The sequence below is a fragment of the Ochotona curzoniae genome, unplaced genomic scaffold, assembly GCF_017591425.1.
Source record: "Ochotona curzoniae isolate NIBS_2020 unplaced genomic scaffold, NIBS_Ocur_1.0 contig_3622, whole genome shotgun sequence".
In the NCBI taxonomy this organism is placed as follows: Eukaryota; Metazoa; Chordata; class Mammalia; order Lagomorpha; family Ochotonidae; genus Ochotona; species Ochotona curzoniae.
This window is the reverse complement of record NW_024465926.1, coordinates 9,588,565-9,611,067: the sequence shown is the minus strand read 5'-3', so window position 1 is coordinate 9,611,067 and position 22,503 is coordinate 9,588,565. Positions and strand designations below refer to the sequence as shown.

Below are 22,503 nucleotides of genomic sequence, written 5' to 3'. Positions count from 1 at the left end.
AGAGACCCCAGCATCCCTGGACAGATGGGGACAGAGTATTCCCTGGGCTACTCTGCTCCTGTCTGGCCATGGGAGGAACTGGTCGGTCCTGTAGCAGCCCCCGGGCCAGGGGTCCAGGCTCCCACCCTGAACCCACTGCTGGCCCTGGCTCCAGAGCCTGCTGGGCTGTGTCTATATTTGGTAACCCTTGGAGGCTTTGCCTCATCCACAGGCATTTGGCATCCGAGATGGAAAATTTCACTTGTCAGGTCGCCATGGAAACAAGCAGAGCCACCAAGAAGATTTACGCTGAATGGAGTGCGCCCAGCTTGCATCTGATGCCCTGTGTGTCTAGAATTCCCTCCCAGGCTGTTGGAGCCACTCGGCCAGCCTGGCGCCTTGTTCTCACCAAGGGCCCCAGCATTGGCCCTGGGGGCGCATGCAGAAGCCTTGGCATGGGACTGCCCAGATCCCCCAGGCTGTCCATGCAGGGGGCTTGGCTTCCTTCTGCACAGTCCCGTTAGGTTGCTACCCCCTCATGCATTGCCCCAGCCATGACCCAGCTCCCACTTCCTGTCGCACTCCCAGACTGCAGCCCTCTGGGGTGGCAGGATGAGGCCTTATCTGTCCGTCAGGGTGTCCCCAGGTGATCCCGAGATCATCCGGTACCCTGTGTGTCCTGGGGTGCAGGGACGCTGCCTCAGTGTTGGCTTTTTATCACCCTGGCCCTGCGTGTAGGCGCCGGAAACCTGGTGGGTACTTGGGCACAGAATATGCAGGTGGCTGCCTCCCTGTGACATGTGGTTATCCCATGAAAACTAGCCTGCCATCCCAGGGAGCCCTCATGACCAGGGACGGGCCCCTCCCCAAGGCAGGTGAGGACAGGCAGGCAGAAGGCAGCCGGGGAGAGATGCAGATTTCCTCAGAACCTCTCCTGGGCCAAAGGCTGCAAGTCTCACAAGAGGATGTTGGGGGCCCAGATCATTGCAGGGCTGCACTGGGCTGGGGGCCAAGCTGTACCGTGGGTTCGGGGCCTCGGGCTGGCCTCATTCCCCCTCTGGGTTCTCCGTTGCTTCCTTACAAAATGTGCATTGACAGGAAGCGTCTGTGGGAGGGTCTTTCCAGCTTTCTCCTGCCTGGGTCGAGGAAGAGAGATCCCAGATAGCCAACACAGCAGCCGGTGTAGGGACAGCTGGAGGAGGGAGGGTCAGGTTGCAGGTCTGGGCACAGAGGGGCAGCTCAGACCCTGGAAGGGAGTTCAACACAGGCACAGCCCTGGGAAGAACAGGCAGCTGGCAGCCAGCATCAGGTTGCCCACCAGCCCTGCGAGCCAGGACAGCTGGGGGCATCTGCCTGCCCCCTGCCCAGCCCTCCTCCACATGCTCGCCTCGCCTCCCAGGGGCCTCTAGCCACCACCACCCCCTCAAGCTCCCAGGCTACTCCTCGGGAACCCCCTCTAGGGTTATGGGGCCATGGAGGAAGACTGACGGGAGCAGTGGCCCCGGCTGCCCACAGTCCGGCAATAGCTCTACCCAGCTGTCCTGGGCTTTTGTGGGACTAGTGTGACAGACACCAACCAAGTTGCATTCAGATGCTGTGTCTCCAACAGGGAACTGTGAAGGGATAGGTATGGGCCAGGGGTGCAGAAGGCTGCCCCAGGCTCCGGGGGTGGGGAGTGCATCTGAAGGCCCCATCCCATTTCAGCAGCCTGGCGGGGCTGGCGGACACACATCATGCTGCAGTATTTAGCTTTCTGTGCTGGGCCCGGCTCCCTGCAGACAGCATCACTGAAGGCATTCCATGGGGCTTTCTGCAGAATGGCTGAGCACCAGGCTGCAGCTGGGTGCCAAGCTGGGTCCCTCCACATGGTATCTGGAGTGGTCCCATGCCCAGTGACAAGTGGCCAGGATGGGTCTCTGCAGTTTCTGTGCTTAGCCGCTAGTTGCTCCACCCCTGTAGATGGGAGGAAGGTGGGTCTCCATGAACTCGGAGACCCCAGGGATTCACAGCCTAGCTGAGCAGCCCATAGTCTCCACAAGCCCTCTGCCCCCAAGTCACCAGGCTCCAGGGCTAGAAGTAGAAACATCCCTGCCCCCATCTTCAGGCAGGGAAGGCAGGGTACAGTGTGTCCTAACCCAGGATGGGGACTTTGGGGACCAGCCGAGCACTGGCCTGGCAATCAGGGGAGCAGCCATGCACACTGCAGTCATGCACCCTACAGCCAGCGCCACCTTGCGTCCCAGGTGGAGGACCCACAGCGGGCCCAGTTCCCCTTCCTTAGAGACAGTGCATGACCACTGGTCGTCAAGCCTGACACTTTTTGCAGAACCTGGGGCCCGGCAGCCACTCTTCCAGGGTCCCGGTCATTCCCAGTGCCAGCCCTGCCACAGAGAAAGGGCTAGGCCGCCTCCCCCTTCTCCCTGGACCCCGTTCCAGGCCCCAGCTGGCTTCCTGGCTGGCTGCTGGTCCTGGCTTTCACCCCAAAGGGAGCCACTGGTAAACAGGAAATGCTTCCCCATGCGATGCCTGCTCTGGGCGCCGGTCGCCAGCCCACAGGCTGAAGCCAGATCCAGGCGGCAGCGGCTGCTGTTCCCACCACTCAGGAGAGGGGATGCTCCCGGGCTGTCCCCTTCCTGCGGGCTGGCTGCTTGGGGGAAGGGTTGCTGGCAGACGCCCTGGTCCCCCACAGCTAGTCCCTGCACCCCTCTTCCCAGAGACGGCTCTCAGGCAGCCCCCCAGTCCCAGAAGGCCGGCCCCGCCAGCATTGACTATGCAGAGCTGCTACAGCACTTCGAGAAGGTCCAGAACCAGCACTTGGAAGTGAGGCACCAGCGGAGCGGGCGCGGGGACCACATGGACCGCAGGGTGGTTCTCTGACAGGCCCGGCCAGGAGGGGCCTGAGCAATGGCCCCATGACACACTCAGGGTCCTCAGGCCTTCCCCCGCAAGGACTTGAGGACCTGTCCCTTGGGGGCAGGGCTGGATCTGACCACCAGCCCAGGCCGGGGTGGGCGGGAGGGAGGAGGACAGAGGCTGTGTCCATCCGTTCCCCTGTCTGTGCTCCTCTTGCAGCCCAGCCCAGGCTGCCGGGCCAGACAGAGGCCGGTGTCCCCAGGGTGGGGCCGCAGCCGCCCACACCATTCAGCCCCCAGATTGGTCTTTCATGCCTTCTTGTCAAAGAGCCGCATGGGTCTGCATGTGGCGTGTGCTGTGCAGATGTGAACACGTGTGGAGGCGTGAGGCCAGCACAGTCTTCTACTGAATGATGCGCCCCCCACCCCAATAAAGAAATGACAGAAACCTCAACCTGCAGCTGCCTGTCCTTCCTAGCTGAGCTGAAGACCTTGTTTCCCACAGTCCCCGGGAGTGCTGTTCACACCAGGCAGCCCGGGCCCTGTGTCTTCCTCCCAGCCCTTCCTGGGACCGTAGATCCCTTCCTGTTCCCTCCTCTTCTAAAAGTTCTTAACTTGAAAGGCAGATTTTGAGAAGGAAGGATGGAGATTTTGCATCCATTGGATCACTCCCCAGATGTCCGCAGCAGCCAGAGTTGGGCAGATCCAAAGCCAGGAGCCCGGAGCTGCTGCTGCATCTCCCACGTGGGTGAGGGTCCCAAGGCTTTGGGCCGTCTTCTGCTGCCTTCCCAGGTTAGGGAACTAGGTGGGAAGTGGAGTAGCCACAAGGCGGAGGATTAGCCTCATCTGACTTCCATGCCGAGTCAGGGGTAGAAGGTGTGCTACCGGGCAGATGGGAGTGGCCCTCTGGAGTTCTGAGGGAAGCCCAACACAGCTTTCCAGCACTTGTAGGCAGCCTCCTAATGAGCCCCCAGGTGGCTCCAGCAGGTGCCTGGGTTCAGGGAGGAGGAACCCTGCCCTGCCCTCCATCTTAAGGACGTTAGCTGAACGTGGCTATCCCCATGTGCACAGGCCTGTGTCGCGTCACACACACGTGTGCGCAGGCGACAGGGACTAGGGGCCATCCACCTCCTGCTGCTCCCACGCAGACCCCAATGTATCAGGCAGGAGGCTGCCGGAAGCCTGGCCTCTGGCGCCGGCTCCGAGAGGGATCCTCCCGGCTTGGAAAAGAAGTCGATGCAGTTGGAAGAGGAGGGTCCCTCCCTGAAACGACGAGACGCCCTCTGACACCCCAAGACCCTGCTCGGCGCCGGCCGGAAGGTGCTGCTCCCTGCCTGGCTTTGAAAGCGCGAGGAACCCCACCACCGCCCCAGACCCCGGGTCAGAGGATGGCAGTGGAGCCCCTTCTCGGGGAAGGGGTCGGAGCCCCCACCCATCGCTGGCCCCGCCGAGGGGCTGGCCGGGCCCCGCCCCAGCGCTGCCCCGACCGCCCCGACGCCCGCGCGCGCGTCGGCCTCGCTCGTCCAACCAGTCTGGCCGCACCGGGGCTCGGATTTCAAAGACGGGCTCCGGGGCGCGGACGGGCCCGCGCCCGCCCGGCCTTTCCCACAGCCCCTCCCCGCGCGGCGCGCCCCTCCCCGCGGCCCACGTGACGCCCGCGCCTCGGCGGCTCGGGTTACGGCCGCGCTCAGTCCCGAGCCCAGGCTGCGCCGCGGCTGCCCTCCCGCGCCGCGCCCCCCGCGCCGCCGCCAGCCCCGCGCGACATGGCCCGCGCCGCCCGCCGGCGGCCCGAGACTCCGGAGCGCCGCGCCGCCGGCCGCTGAGCGCGCCGGGGAGGCGGGAGGCCCGGGCCGGAGCGAGCGCCGCGCGCGGCCGCCACCCCCTGCTCCCTGCGCCCCGCCGCCGCCCGGCCCGAGCATGGAGACGGCGGAGAAGGAGTGCGGCGCCCTGGGCGGGCTCTTCCAGGCCATCGTCAACGACATGAAGGTAAGCGGGGCGCGCCGCGACAGCCGTGCCCTTAACCGAGCCGGCGCGCCCTGCCCCGCGTGCCTGCCGGGCCCGGGGAAGGTGACGGCCTGGGTGTCGGGGTGTCCGGCGCTCTCGGGGTCGCCCCGTGGCGGGGGGTCCCGGCCCAAGCCTACGAGCGCACGCTGGCCTTCTGCGCCGCAGACCTTCCCCTCCCCCCAAACCATGAATGGGGTTTCGGTCCCAGGGCTAACTCTGCTGCGCTTTAACGGATCTTGGGGGCTCCCCGGCCTCCACCCCCCTTCCGTCACCTGGCCCGCTTCCCAGCTCCCCGACACACACACACCGACGCCCCCCGCCCCCGAGGCCCAGACAGTGCTGTCACGTCCAAAGCAGGAAAAAATAATAAAGCGGAGAACCGTTAACTCCTTCCCAGCCGGCCTCGGCCCCTGCGTCCGGCCCGACGCCAGTCCCCTCCCCCCGAAAGGAGCCGCCCGGCTGAAGCTCCAGGCCTCCAGACTGAGGCCCCCTGGATAGGCCTTCGGCCTCACCTTGGAGGAGGCGGGGAGAAGGTGAGGGTTGGCGAGTGAGCCTGAGGGAGCGCTTTGCCAGCGCCTTGCCGCCCCAGGCTCTCGTTCCCCACTCCTCCCCGCCATCACCCAAGGTCAGGCCCCAGCTGCACCAGGTTGTGGCTCAGCCCCCAGGTGTGCCCACTGAGGGCCAGCCCGGGCTCAAGGTCATTAAGGAGAAGGCTGCGCCCCACCTGACCTCAGTCCTCATTGTTGGTCTGGGAGGAAAGGAGAGATTGGGGTTTTGAGGGGTGGGGATAGTCGGAGGCTGACCAGACCCGGAGGCCCCAGGCTGGGGGGCTAGGAGCCAGCACGCACCCCACACTGATCAACAGTGAAGGGGCCAGGATTGTGGGCTGGAGTAGAGCAAAGGGCTGGGCTCATCGCCCTGGAAGCCCAGCACAGCCTCCAAGTAAGTGCACACTGCAGGGGGCCCGAACCCCACACACCCCCAAGGCCTCCCATTCCTGGTGCTGGGAAGCAGGTGGTTGGTGAGGGGTGTCAGAGCCTCAGGGGCAGCTGCCACATCCCAGCCCCCCACTCCCTGCCACAGGAGGCTTCAGACCACCCTGGCCTGGGACTACTCATTATTAGCATTTAAATTCCCCCAAGCCCCCCCATCCCTGTAGTGACCTCCTCCTGGGACCCCCCCCCTCTTCCAGGCAGGTCCTCCCTCAGCGCCCCTTCTGGTCTTTAGCACCTGCCCAGCAGGCATGACAGCTCCGGCACTGGGGCCGCTTTCTGGGGCTGAGCAGTGCGAACACCCCAGCTCCCGCTGCAGCCATGCAGCCGGCACTGCAGCAGCTTTGCTCAGAGCAGGATGGCTTCCTGTGTGCAAGGAGCCAGGGGACAGAACAGAAAGAAACAGCCATGATGGGGCCAGGCTAGCCCGGGGACAGGACCCCCTCTTGTGCAGACTTCACTGGGGTGGCACAGGCACCAACATGCCCCAGCCAATGGTGCACTCAGTCGTTTGGGAACTCTGGTGAGGGTCAGAGAAGGGGGAAGTGTGTGTGTCAGGGCCGGCTTCCAGCTCCTGGCCCAGCCAGCAGGGACCCTGGGCCGAGGGCAGATGAACACTGCTGTCACTGCACCCAGAGGCCAAGGGCAGCCTGGAGGGGGGCTGCGCCTATTGGATGCTGGCCTGCCCGGTGGCACCCCGAGGAACTTCAGCCAAGGGGACACTGCCTGGTCCTGGCCCAGCTGGAAGGCACAGTGGTCATCCTTGCCTTCCCTCCAAAGCGGGAGTGTGGCTTTGCCCTGGCTGGGGAGGCCCCGGCGTGGTAGGCTGTGCGCTGGGTGTTGTGCCTGGAGATCCCGCAGGGCTCCTCCCAGGGGTCACAGGGGAGGAATCAGTCTCAGAGTGGCTGCTGCCACCTGCCATGGTCACCCCAAGAGCCAGTCCCAGGGACCCAGGTCTCAGTGACTCCTTCATGTGCCCGTCCTGTCTCCCAGGTGCCTGCAGGCAGCCCCGATGCCTGGGGCAGAGCCAGCTGTTCCCTACACCCAGGTGCCCACCACCCCTCCAGGACCCGTATGTCAGACATGAGACCTGGGTTCCAGCCCAGCCACCCTGTGACCTCACTGATGAGGCTGGTGGTGTTTCTCAAGTGTGCGATGTAACGGGGGAGGGTGGCGGCAGTTGCTGCGTGGGTCTCCTGGGACTGCTGTGACTGTTGTGGCCTGGAGGGAGCATGGTGCACAGGTCTATGTGCTGAAGGCGGCTGGGCCTGGCTGCTTCATCCCACCACCCCTCCCCAGGGACCATTGAGGGTTTGGGAAAGCTCCCAGGACTCTGCTGGTTGGCCCCAGTGGCCCACGCCCCTTGTGTCCCCTTGTCCCCTCTGCTCCCTCACCAAGGGCCTTGGCAAAGCCTCACCGGCTGGGCCCTGACAGAAACCCTGCAGGTGGTGGGAGCGGGACCCCTTCAGAACACCCCTGGGGGTACAAGGTCTGGGACATCCCCTGGGACTGCTTTACAGGCCCCTCCACGCTGGGCTGTGCCCCCAGAGGCCAGCCCACCCACAGCTTCCCAGTCTTGCCGCAGCCGTTGTGGACTTGTCAAATATTTGATCTGCTTGGATATGGGCAGAGCTAGTAGGGAGGTTGCTCTGAGCTGCCCGCTTTCTTGCCGTCCCTGCAGCCCTCGGAGCAGGAGGTGCTTGTGGCTAAGGTATTTGCCATCCACATTACTGCCCCTCATTGCCCTATCCTGTGAGCGCCGGGTGAGGTCAGGAGGTCCTGGGCTGGGTCTGGATGTCTCAGGGAGGAACGCCATAAGGCCCAGGCTCCCACGGGTGCGTTAGCCAGAAGAGCCCCATCATCAGAGAGGACAGCGGTCGGTCGCCAGGGGCCCGGCCTCCCTCCCGGGAACCCCCTCCCAGGGAGGAAGCGCTGGCCAGGCTGGGATAAAGGCCACACTGTTCCTCCCGAGGGGAGGGCTGCATCCCAGAACGGAGCCTCTGTTGGCCACACAAGGCCTCATTGAGCCTGGGACCTGCTGGTCCTGGGCAGGCTGGCCAGGCCCACAGCAGCCATGGCCTCCCTGGGCCTGGGAGCCCTTGCTGGCCTGCCAGGAGCCACTTCCGGGCCTTAGGGGAAGCCACAGGGGACACCTGGCATGCCCTGAGTCCGGCCAACCCCCACCCCAGGGGACAGGGATAGGATACCCCTCCTGGGGCTCTCACAGACCCTTTGCTAGTTCCTGGGAACCTGTTTTCCATGCACCAGTGAGGGAGCAGGGAGCAAAAAAGTTGCCCATGGTACACCAGCATGACAGACTTTCTGCCTCTTGGTGGGAGGGCTGCCTGGTGGCCCAAGGGCTTCCTGTCCCGAGTCCTGCAAATTGCTTAGTGTGGACAGATGCATGCAGGGAGCTAGCAGACGCCCCTGCACTCCCATACCCCTGCCAGCAGGGGGTAGGGTCTCACAGCCTCTCCCATCTCCCTTCCAGAGCTCCTATCCCATCTGGGAGGATTTCAACTCCAAGGCCACAAAGCTGCATTCCCAACTGAGGTGAGGTGGCCAGGGTGCCCAGTCGGGGAGGGGCAGGCTGATACAAGGATGCCTTCCCGACTGACCGCACACCCCATTGCCCTCCCCTGCCCCCCAGGACCACCGTGTTAGCTGCCGTGGCCTTCTTGGATGCCTTCCAGAAAGTGGCTGACATGGCCACCAACACCCGAGGTGGGGAGGGGGCACGGCTCCGCAGGGGTGAGCTGGTTCCCCGGGTCCTGCACCCTGAGGGAATGGGCTGGTTGCAGTGGATTGAGCCCCTCGGCAGCGATGAGTGAGGGGGATGGAGTACAGCATTTCCTTCTGGTGGGGTTGGGGGTGGCTCCTGCAGCCAGGGAAGTTCACCCTATGTGTGGCAGGTTGGACCCTGGCTTCTTCACCCCACCGTGCTGGGGCTGTGGGCATGGGAGGGCCCCCGGCCTCCATCAACACAGGAATCTTTTCCTGGTCCCCGCACACCCCCTTGTGGCCTGAGCCTGGGAATGCAGGGGGTCCCCCAGCAGGCCCCTTCCCACACTGCACACTTCCCTCGCCAGGGGCTACGCGGGACATCGGCTCCGCGCTCACACGCATGTGCATGCGTCACCGCAGCATCGAGACCAAGCTGCGGCAGTTCACCAAGTGAGTGTGCTGGCCTGGTCAGCTGAGGGTGGGTGGCAGGTGTTTCGCCCAGGGAGCTGGCCCTGTGGGCCGCATTGACCCTCCGACTGTGCCGGCCCCACAGCGCGCTGCTGGAGAGCCTCATCAACCCACTGCAGGAGCGCATCGAGGACTGGAAGAAGGCGGCCAACCAGCTGGACAAGGACCACGCGAAAGGTGGGAGCCAGGCCGGGCCACAAGGGCTATCCCACTGCCCAGACCCCATAGGGACCCCGCTCTAGCGCGCCCCCTCTCACCCTGCTCACAGAGTACAAGCGAGCCCGGCATGAAATTAAGAAGAAGTCGTCAGACACACTGAAATTGCAGAAGAAGGCCCGAAAAGGTAGCTGCCACCCTGGTCACCCCAGGCTCAGCCCCCCAACCCCACCCTGGGGCTCTGTCACCATGCAGAGCCCCCCAGCAGCACGCTGGCCAGGGGGCCCTGTCTCCAACACAGGCCCCTGCAACCTGTTGGGTGGGCCCCAGGGAACGGCCTGTCCACCCGGCTGTCTTTCACACATTCTCTCTCTCTGTCTCTCCTCCCTCACCCTTCCCGTAGAACTACTTGGTAAGTCCGGTATCCATGCCTCCAGCCGCTCCTCCTGTCCTTGTCGCATTTGTCTGTCTTCCCCCAGCTCAGGGCCTTTGGAAGGAGCCTCTCCCAGCCGAGGAGGAGCGAGCAAGGCGGTGGGTCCACCGGGGGGAGGTACCCCTGGGGCCTCGCAGGGGGCCCTTGGCCAGGGCTGAGTCCAGGGCTGCTGCTGGTCAGCTGGGGCAGGGTGGGGGGAGAGGGCGGGCAGACCCCAGCCTGCCCCACCTTAGCCATGCCGGCCCCAGGTCGGTGCTGACTTGCCCACCACCTGCCGGAATGCCTCCGCCTGGCCACCTCCTCCACATCGCCCTCTGGCCTCTCTCTCTCTCGCCGCCTCTTGGTGTCACCTTCTTCATGCACTGCTCTCGAGGCCCAGCTCTTAGCTTTCCTGACCCCTGCCCGTACTCTCCTCCCAGCCTGGTCTGCAACTAGTGCCTGGCTCTGCCTGGTCCTGCTTCCAGCCCACCTGCCCATCTGCTGGGCAGCGAGGGTCCTAGGCTGAGGAGGCCCCCAGCTGGTTCCCATGCATTTGTCCACCCACCCCAGGTCCATGTGGCTTTGCAGCTTTTGTGTCTTTCCTGTGTATGTGTGTCCTCTCTGCTCCAGTGGGAACAGCCCCTCTTCAAGCCCCAGCATCCCAACGACCCTCCCCAGCTCCCTGCCGGGGACACAGCTGGGGGCCTGAGCCATCGTGCAGATAGTCAGGCCAGCACCCCCAGCGCGGCCTGTCCTCCCAACCCTCCAGGGAAAGGTGACCTGCAGCCACAACTGGACAGCGCCCTGCAGGATGTCAACGACATGTACCTGCTGCTGGAGGAGACGGAGAAGCAGGCCGTGCGTCGGGCGCTGATTGAGGAACGCGGCCGCTTCTGTTCCTTCATCACCTTCCTGCAGCCCGTCGTGGTGAGCCAGCCTCCGTGGGCCTGGCAGGGTGGGCTGGGGCCTGGGGCGGCACCCTGTCTGGCAAGAAAGGCCACTTCGAGGTGACTGTCACCTCCCCCAACTTCCTTCCCCCCCACTGGCTGGGAACCAGCAGGCCCAGAGGCCTCACCTTCAGGCCATGACTTGGTATGGATAGGTGACAGGCAGCCCTGCTGGGCTATGCGGGGTCCAGCCTCCGCCAGCAGCTAGCGGACGGGGTGGGAGAATGGGCAGGATGGGGCCGGCAACAGGACGCACTGCTTCCTCAGAACGGTGAGCTGACCATGCTGGGCGAGATCACCCACCTGCAGGGCATCATCGACGACCTGGTGGTACTGACCGCAGAGCCCCACAAGCTACCCCCCGCCAGCGAGCAGGTATGTCCAGCCTGGGCCTTTGGCTGGGAACAGTGGAGGTGGCAGGCTGCGGGGAGAGACACCTTCCTGCACTCACTGTGTGGTGTCTGGGAGAATCTGCCACATGGAAGGGGTGTGGCCGCCACCTAGCAGGGATCTCGGACTGAGAGCAACGGGTGAACCAAGTCCAGGGGCCACTGCAGTCTTTCAGACCAGGAGGGGTTGGCTCGGGCAGGGCGGTGGGGTTGGGACTCAGGCCTGAACTGAGCGTACCTGTCCCGGGCACTACCAGAGCCAGACTCCTGCCAGATGTGACCTGGGCCTATCCACACACTTGCTGGTCCCTTCCAGTGGCACTGCTTAGGCACCTACTGTGTGCACAGCCTTTTCCACAGGTCATTCCATTTGTGCCCTAAGACACCCTGATTCCCAGGATGAAACAAACAGGTCCAGGAGCTGACAACCCCAGGGTGTCATTGGCTGGCCTGGCCCTTGGGAGCTCCTGGGTCTCCCCTGTTCCCTACCTGACCCAGGCCAGGCCTGGAAGCCCAACTCATTACAGAGGAGCCAAAGGGGATCAGAGAGAGCTGGCGCCCCCTGGTGTCTCCCTACAGAGATGCAGGTTACCCAGCTTTCTGCAGGGTCAAGACCACCCCCAGTCACACCACCCCTTCCCTACCCCTGCCCAGGTGATCAAGGACCTGAAGGGCTCCGACTACAGCTGGTCCTACCAGACCCCGCCCTCATCACCCAGCAGCTCCAGCTCCCGCAAGTCCAGCATGTGCAGGTGAGCAGGGCTGGGCCCTCAGGGCAGGGAGGCACCCAGCACAGCTGCTTCCAGAAGCCTTCAGGGTCCCAGGTGCCAAAGGACCTGCACTTTGCAGGAGAGAGGAGATGGCTTAGTCAGGTGCCTGGTGCCAAGTGCCTGCAGCATTGTCTTCATTGACTCCTAACACCACTCCCTTGGCGGGGGCGGCTGTCCAGCCCACTGAGAGGTAAAACAATTGGCCTCTGGGAACATAGGCTGAGACTACAAGGTCAGGGGCAATTTAGCCTGGCCTACTGCTCAGAGCTGGTGCCCAGGCTGGTGCTCACCTGGGGGTGAGCTCAGGAGCAGGGACCCTCCCCTGGGCTGGCACCAGGGCCATAGCAGAGTGGATGTCCACTCTGTAGGTTTCTGGGCAGGGAAGGTGCCAAGCACCCCTCTCCCCAGCACCGTCCCCCTCCTGGGAACTGGCATAGACCTAAGCTAGGCCTGGCAGGGAGGTTGTGAACAAGGACAGGAGCTCCAGGGACTTGCAGGTTGTGTGTGGGAGTAGGGTCAGCTTTGTTGGCAGGAACGCTGTCTCAGGGTAAGGAACTACACCAGGTCTGGGCTCCCAAGGGCCAGGCACCATCGAGGGATGGCGGGACAGTGGGTTCCTGACCCACGTGGAAGGTGCTCTCCATGCTAGACAGAGAGACAACACCAACTGGTGGACGCCGAGAGCCAGTGAGATGGCCAACACCAGGCTTGGCAAGGGCCATGTACCTGCCAGCAGATACCCGGCCCTTGACGAGTCCTCAGGACTCAGCTCCCCTGGTTGCGCCCTAAGGGCAACCACTGTTCCTTGCAGAGGGGCTGTCTGCTCAGGGGCAGGTGGCATGTGCCCTGCCCGGCTCACCCTCTGCAACACCTGGATCCCAGGACCTCGTCATCTGACATTGTATTTTCCTTCCTTTGCCCCCACCCTTCTTGCCAACCCTCGTCTGTCACCCCCCCAAACACACACCTCTGTGTTTTCCCATCTGGCCGCTGTGCCCTCCTCCCTCACTCCCTTAGTGCCCCAAGCAGCGGTAGCAGTGCCAAGGGTGGCGGAACCCCATGGCCTGGGGGTGCCCAAACATACTCACCCAGTTCCACCTGTCGCTACCGCAGCCTGGCACAGCCAGCCACCGCCACTGCCCGCCTCTCCAGTGTCTCTTCCCATGACTCTGGCTTCGTCTCCCAGGATGCAACCTACTCCAAGCCCCCCTCACCCATGCCTTCAGACATCACCAGCCAGGTAAGGGGGCGTCAGGCCCTGCGGGGAGCAGCAGCCTCGGGTGAGCTTCCGGCTGCTGACAACTGTCGGGACTTGGTTCTCCTCACCATTTACGTTCCCGTCCTATGTCTCTGCTTGGAGTCTACTTTATTGTTCTGTGTTAGATGAGTGAGTAAACAGCATACGCCTTTATTTTCTATGAGACAACCACCTCTTTAAAATATGTATGTTTATATTTTATTGAGAGGCAGAGAGAGGGAGTGAACACTTCATCTGCAGCTTACTCCCCAAGTAAGCTTGCCACAACAGCCAAGGCTGGGGCAGAACTCCTGAGCCGCCCACGCAGGCTCACAGGGCCCACAACCTTGGGCCATCATTTGCTGCCGTGCCAGGGTGCACGAGCAGGGAGCTGTCGCAGGAGTGCAGCAGCCAGGATGTGAACTGAGCACCTGAGCCCCTCGTAGCGCAGGCGCCACTGCGGCCCGTCCCCGTAGACGACAGTCGCTGAGCTGCTCAGACCTGAATGGCTCAAACAGAGACTTGTTTACTTTTGTGCTTCTTCCCTGGTGTTCTGCTTTGTCTTTTCTCCCACTTCTGCTCCACCAGGCTGGGTTGCAGGTTACCTTGATATTGTACCACGCAGCCTTAGCAGAGTCAGAATTCCCTTTCTGAAAACATCAAAGACCTTCATAGAGTTTAGTTCCCCACTCCTTCCCAGCTGAGGCTTTTTTTTTGTACCCTCCCCGCCAATGACATGTGTTTTTAATGCGGTCCTTATTGGTGCAGTCAGCCTTGCACGTCCGTGGGCTTCACACGCACAGCTCAGAATCTGCAGGGAAGATGTTGCACCTGTAAATGAAAAGATTTTGTTCTTGTCTTGTTCCCCTAAAAAGACACAGTCCACCTCCTGTTGGACATCCTAAATGACTTGAGAGCTTTGAGCGTGGAGACACTGTGGATTCTGTGCAGGTACCCAGTGAGCTCCACAGTGTCTTGTGCAGATGCCCAGGGGTGCCTATCAGCATCCGGGTCCCCGCGTTCACTGAGCTCCTTGTTGGGGCCCTCAGAGCCTTCTCCCCACATTAAACAGCATCACTTAGAGGTACAGGCAGAACAGGGCTGTGATGGCAAGTTCTGCAAACCTGCTTCCCCATGTCCTGACTGAGAGCTGGTTGTGCCAGGGACTTGAGCGCATGGGGTGGTATGCTGTTCCTCCACTGACTGACATGCCTGTTTCCAGCCCTTTGCTTGCATTTAGCTACGGGGACTCCACAGCGTAGGCTTACTGCTCCCAAACTTACTCAAGTCTTTGGCTCTAGAGTTTTCAGCTGTTACCTCCCAGCTCCCACTTCCGCTCCTGCAGAGGTGTCAGACCTTCTCAGTCTGTAACTCATTCTCCATCTTCATGTGTCTCCAAACTATAGTTTCTTGAGATCTGTCTTCCAGTCTTTTTTCCCCTTTCCTTGCTGTCAAAATAACCAGAGTGGATTAACTTTTGCCTTGAAACCCTTTTACAAATGTAAAGAAGTTGCAAAGAGTCCCTGAATCCCTTTCCACCATCTCCCTAATACTGACATCTTTGTTGATTTCTAACTGACTAATTATGTTGGCGTCTTCTGAAACCAACAGTTCTCAACTCCAAGATCAATGTTGGTCCAACACTGGCAGCTATGAGCTTTTCTCAGGTGTGTCCTGCTGCCTCTGAGTAGAGGGCCCTGTCTTTCAAGGAGTATCACTCGGGTATTTTGTAGACTGTCTCTCAGTTTGGGTTTGTCTGCTGCCTGATTGAGAGAACAAGAGCTCAGGGACAGAGGACCTGGGTTTGAGACCCAGCTCCGTTCCTGAGGCTGGCACCGTAGGAGACAGCAGATGGCATCAGGTCATGCATATGGGAGACTTGGCATCAAGCCTGATGCAGCCCTGGTCGTTGGAGCATTTAGGGAGTAAGCCAGCAGCTGGGGAGCACATCTCTGCTTTTACTTAAAAAAAAAAACAATTATTCAAAAGGAAGAGTTATAGAGGAGAAGAGAGGAGACAGAGCTCTTCCATTCCCTAGTTTACTCCCCAAGTGGCCCAACAACCAAAGCTGGACTGATTGAAAGCCAGAAGCTTGGAGCTTCATCTGGATCTCCCACATGGGTTCAGGGACTAAGGACCTGAATTGTTCTCCACTGCCTTTCCAGGCCCATTAGCCAGGAATCAAACCAGTGTTCCTGAAATGCCAGCACTCAGGTGGAGGCTTCACCTATTACACACGGCACTGTCTCTTCTCTCCCAAAACAGCAGCTTGAGAGGGCATGCAGGAGTGATGGGGAGCTGGCCACATGGTGCCACTGCCTCACTGCTGAGGGCACCATGTTCCCTGATTAGGTAATGTCTGCCACGCCTCCCCACCCCACAACAGAGGCTTTGCCTGTGTCAATAAGAACTCCTATGCGGGGACGAGCCACAGAGCCGTTTACCTGAGGGCCTGTGCTGTATGTCCATCACTGCCACGTCTTAGTCTTCCCAATGTCCAGTTCTGTGCATGCGGAAAGGTCACTGGGCACGAGCCACACACCTATGGAGCCAACAGGCCGGGAGCCCCTCCAGTTGCTTAATGCCCCCCAAGATTAACCACTCCCTGAGCTGGATGAACTTTTCAGTACTCAGAGTTCATGGAAAATGTATACTATGGAGGAATAAAATACTAGGCATGACTTCAGATATTTTCCTGCCATAGTAAATATCTTCTAGTTGCATTTCTCTGCAAACTTTGTGAAGTGCCTCCTGCTCAGCCTCCTGTCCCCAAGACTGACCTGTGTTCACCTGGAGGCGTGTGTCCCGCTCACTGGATGTGGCCACTCCAGCTGATGGACGTGAGGGGAACCCACAGCTCCTTGGCTGCGGTAGTGTTGATGGTGCAGCCATGTGCAGCACACACCTGTGAGTAGGGTCGCTGGGTGGCAGGACACATCCTTGTCAGGTCCCTCAAGGTGGCCATCCCAGCGGACGCTCCTCTTCACAGGACAGGGACAGCGCTGTTCCATGTCTTTGGCGTAGAAGCCGCCCTGGGTCGTGGAAGCAGTACTCCCCTGTGCTGCACATCCGCATGTCCTTGGGGATGCTGCTGCCCTTTGCGGATCCCTTTCTGGGAAGGGCCCCTTCGGATCTCTGGTTGGTTCCCACACCCGGTTTCCTCTCGCTGACTCCTAGTAGATCTGGCATTGGCTGCCTGAAAAAAGGTCAGGGTTGCCAACAAGGGTGGAAACATGGCTGGGGAGGTCTGAGCCAGTTTGCTGACCCTGGATAGTCAGAATTTGGGAGTGTTCCATCACACACATGAGATGCAGGACAGGATGGATGTGGCAGAGGCCGTTGGTAGGCGACCTGCTCTGCAATGCTGGCATCTAAAATATCAGAACCTTCCATGAACACAGCACCACTGTGCAATCAACAGCACACACATCTTCAGCATGTCCCACAACTCGGCTTGGGCGGTTCTCTCCCAGTGAGAGCTTCCTCTTTTGAGAGGTCCAGGGATGTAGCTGAAGCCTCCAGGCCACAGCCTCAGATACTAAGAACCGGCAAAGGTGTAAACTGCTTGGTTCAGGGAAAAGGACCCCTAACTTCAGTGTGGTAACAACCAGAGATGGGGCCACATCCAATCAGGAGTTAAAGCTGAGCATCACTTAGCAATAGGGAAAGATTTACAGTAACAGCAACAAACATAAAACTTTCAGAGCTACATAAAGTGTTGCTCCTTAAGTCAGTTACAACAACATAGAAAAACTTGGCAAAAAAAAAAAAAGGATCAGCACGTGACATGAGCCCCTGTCCTACAAATACATCAAAGAACAAAAAAATGTGGAAATGGACAGGTCCCCCCACCACCCGCTTTGGACTTTAAAGATACAAAAGCTAACTTTTGAAAACAGCCCTCTAACACCTGTAAGTTAAGGCAGCAGCACTTTTTAAAGGAATACACCAGATGAAGCAGCAGCCTCTGCAGAACAGTTGTGGAACACTGGAGTTCCTTTACCAAGGTGTTGGGAAACCCAGTAAAATCCTGAGTGTCTCTGTGGATGACTAAAGGCTCAGGAGGCACGATGACAGAACAGTTCAACAGTGAGAGGCCATGGGAGAGCTGTGTCGCTTAACCAGGCACAGGCTGACACTGGGGAGCAGCGCACACTTAGAGGGGGCAGGACCGGGGCCCTGGCACCGTGGATTAAACCTTCAACTGTGGCACCAGCATCACCTGGATACTGGTTCAAGCTCCAACCCAGTTCCCTGCTAATGGGCCTGGAAAGACAGTGGAGGATGGCTCAGCAGGTCCTTGGGTTCCACCACCCACAAAGAAGCTCCAGGCTTCTGGCTTTACACCAGCCCAGCTCTGGCGATTGTGGCCATCTGGGAAGTGAGTCAGCAGGCAGAGGATCTCCGTCTCTCCTCCTCTCTCCCTAACTCTTTCAAATAAAAAAAAAAAATTTTTTTTTAAAGAGATGGGCAGAGAAACTTGTATAATTTAGCAAGTGGGGAAAATATGACCTGTGGCTCGGAGCAGCCAGAGGGACTCCCTCATCTTGCAAGGTGGGGGAAGACAACTGGAAGACGAGACCATACAGAGACTGTTTTAAGCAGTTTAAAATTAATTGCAGCCTGACCAGCTCTGGTCAGGGTCTCTTTAAACTAGTGACTGAAATGGTACTAGAATGAGCCATGTGGTATCAGTACAGATGGCAATTGCCCAGGTGCTGGGCCTTGGCTGACCAATACACACAACCCCTGCCCACTTGCTGGCACCTGAGAGGAGGGAGAGGGTTTGGGGCAGACCTTGGGCTCAGAGGGAGTGGGCAGGCTGGCCGAGGGCTCAGGAAGGGCTCTGCCTTTGGAGGCTGGGAAGGCGAGCTTGTCATGTGACATGGAAAAGGGTGTGAGTTCCAGTGTCAAAAACAGGAGGAAGAGACAGGGGTGCCCAAACCCCCCGGGGATTACGGCTCCACAACAAGGCCAGAAAAAGCAGTAGACCCAGCAGGAGCAGCTCAGTATAAACAGCTGGGCCCTCACACCACCAGCTCCTTCTCCAGAGGATGGTCTGCCCCCTGCCAGGGCATCACCTCAGTTCACTACAGTCCCTGTGGCTCGTCACCAGCTGTGCTCGCTGCCTGGACAGCCCCCTCGCACCCCAAGGCTCCAGCCCCAACTTCACCTCTGGGCTCGGTAGAAACCGCTGCCGGAGTGCTGCCCACACACACAGACTGAGCCAGCATAGGATGGCCCTGGACTGAGGAAACACTGACCCAGCTGCCTCTAGGCTGGCAGCAGCCCAGTCCTGGGGTGCGACACCAGGGGCGCAGGGTGGGTGCTAAACAGAGCAGCCCAGTGCATGTGGCTGCCCTGACCAGAGCCTTTTTTCTCCCTGCCCCTGTCGGCCCCTGCGCGCCTCTGCATGGCAGAAGTCCTCCAGCTCTGCGTCTTCCGAGGCCTCGGAAACCTGCCAGTCGGTTAGCGAGTGCAGCTCTCCCACCTCGGTCAGTGCACCAGCCCTGCCCCCAGGGCCATCAGCAGCTCTTTGCCCCATACCTGTCCCTGAAAGACGAGCTACCGGGCCACCCACTGCGGCCACTGCTTTGCCTCCAGGGCATCATGTCCTCACCCCACGACCTGGTAGCACCAAGGAGTCACAGCTGCCCTCCAGGTTCTAGTCTTAGCCTTAACAGTGACCCAGCAGCCTCTCAGACCTGCACACCCTGAGCCTTCGCCACAATGAGGCCCCCTCCCTCCCACCCCCAGCGCGGGCAGCAGTACTAGGGCCCCCCCTGACCTGCCTGCAACACTCCACAGGACTGGACCAAGGCTGGCCCCCACGAGCAGCCCTCAGGCACCACCCTGCAGCGCAGGAAGGACAGGGTGGAGCTCCTCCGAGACACGGAACCAGGCCTGGCCAGCGGAAGTGGCCTAGGCCCTGGTGGAGAGGAGGCACCACGGCCCCGGATGTCCCCTGCCACCATTGCAGCCAAGGTAGGTGGCAGCTCTGTGACCATCTGGTCAGTGCAGGTGGTCTAGGGGCTGCTGCTGGGAGTCCTTGGTGGAGGAAGCCAGCAGGGAGCAAGGCCTCAGCCTACACCATTGCCTCCCTCAGCACGGGGAGGAGGTGTCCCCAGCAGCCAGCGACCTGGCCATGGTCCTAACTCGCGGACTGAGCCTGGAGCACCAGAAGAGCAGCCGAGACTCGCTGCAGTACTCCAGCGGCTACAGCACCCAGACTACCACGCCCTCGTGCTCAGAGGACACCATCCCCTCCCAAGGTAGGCGGGGCAAGGCTGTCCCCCAATACGGGGCGGGGTGGAGGTGGGGAGGGCGAGACGCACAGCATCCACACCCACATCCCCTGCCAGGCTCCGACTACGACTGCTACTCAGTGAATGGGGATGCCGACAGCGAGGGTCCACCCGAGTTCGACAAGTCCTCCACCATCCCACGCAACAGCAACATCGCCCAGAACTACCGCCGCCTAATCCAGACCAAGCGCCCGGCCTCCACAGCTGGCCTGCCCACGGCGGGGCTGCCCACAGGCGCACCCCCTGGCGTGGCCACCATCCGCCGCACGCCCTCCACCAAACCCACGGTGCGGCGCGCACTGTCCAGCGCCGGCCCCATCCCCATCCGGCCACCCATCGTCCCTGTAAAGACACCTACGGTGCCCGACTCCCCTGGCTACGTGGGGCCCACACGGGCGGGCAGTGAGGAATGTGTGTTCTACACCGACGAGGCTGCCTCGCCCCTGGCACCGGACCTTGCCAAGGCCTCGCCGAAGCGGCTCAGCCTGCCCAACACAGCCTGGGGTAGCCCATCCCCCGAGGCAACTGGCTACCCGGGGACAGGGGTCGGGCTGGCAGCCGAGGACGACGACGAGCAGCGGCTGGCCGCCAACCGGCACAGCCTGGTAGAGAAGCTCGGGGAGCTGGTGGCAGGTGCCCACGCCCTGGGTGAGGGCCAGTTCCCCTTCCCCACAGCCCTGTCGGCCACGCCCACAGAGGAGACCCCTACCCCTCCCCCGGCCGCCACCAGTGACCCTCCAGCTGAAGACATGCTGGTGGCCATTCGGCGCGGGGTCCGGCTGCGCAGGACCGTCACCAACGACAGGTCGGCTCCCCGCATCTTATGATGGCACCACCTACCTGCCCTCTCGGGCCCTGTGCAAGCTGGTGGCCTGGTCTGTGAGCAGCTGCTGGCCACCCAGAGTGGAGGCATAGCCAGGGTAGAGGACAGAACCCGGGAGAGGCAAAGCCACCTGACAGAACCAGACACCCAGCTAGGACTTGGGCATCTCAGCAGGAAGTGACTTCAACAAACCTTGCCAAGTCCGAGCCACAGGCCTCGAACTGGTTGTGGAGCCTGTTTTCTATTCTCCTTGCCGCCTCTGTCCCTCCATGCCCTCCGTGCAGGCCCTGCCTGTCCCATCCTCCAGTGAGCGCATGGGACCAGCCAGCGGTCCTCACCATCCCAGTCCTGCCCGGCCTGGGGTGCACACACAGGCCAGCCGCTCCCCAAGGGCCGGCTGCCCCTTCCCCACTAGGACTGCACTCGCCTCCCCTTCTGCCCCTCTGCCTGCCCAGGGCCTCCCCACCTGGGAGATGAGGGAGGAGCCAGGTGCTCAGTCAGCTGAACCAATTTCATGGCTGGGGTTCGGGGAGCAGGTTGGAGGCCGGGGAGCTCAGGGGACCCTAGGGTAGCTTCCCCTCCCCTGTGAGGTGGGACCAACAGGGACAAGAGATCCCTGGGGTCACAGCTGTTTGCAGGTACCCAGTTTTCAGCTGGGCACAATACATGAACAGGTGGCACTTTGGGGTCAGTTTCCGCCACCTCTGGAGGTGGGGGTTGGGGGTATTTTGACTATAATAAATGGAGCTGGCTCTGGGTGAGGACTGTGGGTACAAGGTGACGGAACAGGGTATTTGTCTGCCAGTGCCTGAAAGACAGGTGGGCTCGGGACAGGAGCAGAAAGAGGAAAGGGGCTCCCAAAAGCCCGGGGAGCTGTCTCTCTCCGCCCCCAGGGTCCTAAATATAGCCAAAAGAAGGGTGGAGTGGGCAAGGTCAGGCCCCATGGGGCTGGCCTGCCATGGTGACTGACTGCAGACCCCTGGCAGAAAAGCAAGCCCTGGAAGGCTGGCTTTGACTATTGCCAGAGGAGATGCCGCCCCAGGGGAGAAGGTGGCCGGGTGGGGGAGGCGGGAGCAGGGCTCTCACCCACACCTGAGTCACCACGTGAGCAGGAGAAAGCATGTGAGCCTAGGGCATGTGGAGGGATTCCAGGTGGACCTAGAGGTGGGCAGCACAGCAGGGATCCAAGCAGTGTGTGGGCCACAGGGCAGGGTGTCCGAGCCTGGGGTGGCGCAGAGTTAGAGCCGACCCGGGGCTCAGGTTCAGCCCCCTGGGAGTCCCATAAACTGGGACTGCAGCAGCACAGCCAGCTGGGTGGAGCTGAGGGGGCAGGAAGCTTCCCCAGGGCTCCCCCAAAGCTCCTGAGCCTCAGTGGCTGGGGGCCAGCAGAGCAGATGACCCACTGGGCTGGGAAGCCCCAAGGGTGGGATTTCTGGGCGCACGGTCCTCCCAGGGCTGCCTCAGGGAGTGCCAGGTGGGATGACTGAGGGGGGTACGGGATGTGGGGGGAGGCAGTGGGCAGCCCTGGCCTCTGTTCCCACAGGGGTGGCTGGGCCTGGATGCCCTGTGAGGAAGAGTCCATGGGGAGTTCAGCACAGCTGTGTGGACCCCCATCCAGCTCCCTGCAGCCCTCTGAGGCCTCCAAGGCTGTACATACATACTCCACCCTTACCTGTTTAGCGAGCACCTCGTAGGCCTGTCCCTGGATCCGAGCCGAGCCAACCTCCCCACTTCTCAGATTTTGGTTGGAGGGTGGGAGGGATTCTTTACTTTCATTTGCTTTCTCATTTTGTACAGAGAAATACTCTTTTCAAAAGCTTCTTTTGCCTGAAGTAACTTTTCTGGTGCTGTTAACTTGTTCCTTTTTTTTAATTTATTTTTCTACCCCAGGCTGCACCTCCTGGTTTCTTCTCACCCTGGCCACTGGCCACCCCCTCCATCCCACCTTGTGTCGTTTTCTTCCTGTTCTGTCAGGTTTTTTGGATAAATTCTCTCCTCTCTGCCCCCTTCACTCTGCCCTCCCCTTGATTGAAGTAGTCACTGCTACAAGTAACAAATGCACTGTGAAGTTCCCAGTATTAATAAAGTTGTACTGTAATTAACACTCTCACCTCTGCCTGCTTGTTGGGGCCCCAGACCCCTCACCCCAAGCCCTTCCCATTCCAGACAGCTGCTGGAGGCTGTCGGGGACAGGACAGACACAATAGGATGGCCAAATCACAGACTGGAAACGGCCAGCCCCCTCCCACCCCAAAAGGCTGACAGGCTTTGCAGGGAAGGCCAGTGCCTCACTCAGCCCTTCTCTAAGGCTCCGTCCACTTCAATTCCATCTCTCCTGAGCCCCAGATCCTAGACCAATCCCCCAGGCCCTCCTCCCCTTCGCCCTAGGCCGACTCCCTGCCACGGCCGTCACCACCACCCTTCTAAGCTTGTCTGCAAGGGCAA

The 22,503-nt window shown here is 61.0% G+C and overlaps 2 protein-coding genes and 1 long non-coding RNA gene across 6 annotated transcripts in view; 2 read left to right on the top strand and 1 right to left on the bottom strand.

Annotated features, from left to right (window-relative positions):
• The window catches only part of VAC14 (VAC14 component of PIKFYVE complex), an 83,605-nt gene extending 80,320 nt beyond the window's left edge, over positions 1-3,285 (top strand). For both annotated transcript variants that reach the window (XM_040982403.1, XM_040982401.1), the window contains exon 19: positions 2,694-3,285. In XM_040982403.1, coding sequence (XP_040838337.1) covers positions 2,694-2,856 — 163 coding nt within the window. In that variant the 3' untranslated portion in view covers positions 2,857-3,285. The remainder of the gene's footprint in view (positions 1-2,693) is intronic.
• Positions 3,286-4,748: 1,463 nt separating this feature from the next.
• MTSS2 (MTSS I-BAR domain containing 2) lies at positions 4,749-22,163 on the top strand. 2 transcript variants are annotated; one of them, XM_040982399.1, is made up of 15 exons: positions 4,749-4,817; positions 8,319-8,380; positions 8,478-8,551; positions 8,917-9,001; positions 9,105-9,196; positions 9,288-9,362; positions 9,579-9,587; positions 10,357-10,514; positions 10,802-10,909; positions 11,578-11,675; positions 12,711-12,933; positions 18,351-18,425; positions 18,739-18,915; positions 19,037-19,202; positions 19,293-22,163. In XM_040982399.1, the coding sequence occupies exons 1-15, from the start codon at positions 4,749-4,751 to the stop codon at positions 20,060-20,062; spliced, it is 2,241 nt and encodes a 746-aa protein (XP_040838333.1). In that variant the 3' UTR covers positions 20,063-22,163. The 2 variants fall into 2 exon arrangements, with proteins under 2 accessions (XP_040838333.1, XP_040838334.1); XM_040982400.1 differs by lacking the exon at positions 9,579-9,587 and having other exon boundaries at positions 12,807-12,933.
• On the bottom strand, positions 13,336-15,816 carry LOC121157932. 2 transcript variants are annotated; one of them, XR_005884121.1, is made up of 4 exons: positions 15,744-15,816; positions 15,375-15,433; positions 14,214-14,378; positions 13,336-13,761 (listed from the first exon to the last, which is right to left on the bottom strand). It is a non-coding gene; the product is annotated as an uncharacterized LOC121157932 (long non-coding RNA). The 2 variants fall into 2 exon arrangements; XR_005884120.1 differs by having other exon boundaries at positions 13,336-14,378.
• Positions 22,164-22,503: the final 340 nt, after the last annotated feature.

Excerpts from the sequence above, each read along its gene's own strand:
- MTSS2 (XM_040982399.1), top strand. The coding sequence starts at position 4,749 with ATGGAGACGGCGGAGAAGGAGTGCGGCGCCCTGGGCGGGCTCTTCCAG. Across the intron at positions 8,381-8,477 it reads AAGCTGCATTCCCAACTGAG|GACCACCGTGTTAGCTGCCG; the intron begins GTGAGGTGGCCA and ends CCTGCCCCCCAG. Across the intron at positions 19,203-19,292 it reads GGACACCATCCCCTCCCAAG|GCTCCGACTACGACTGCTAC; the intron begins GTAGGCGGGGCA and ends ATCCCCTGCCAG.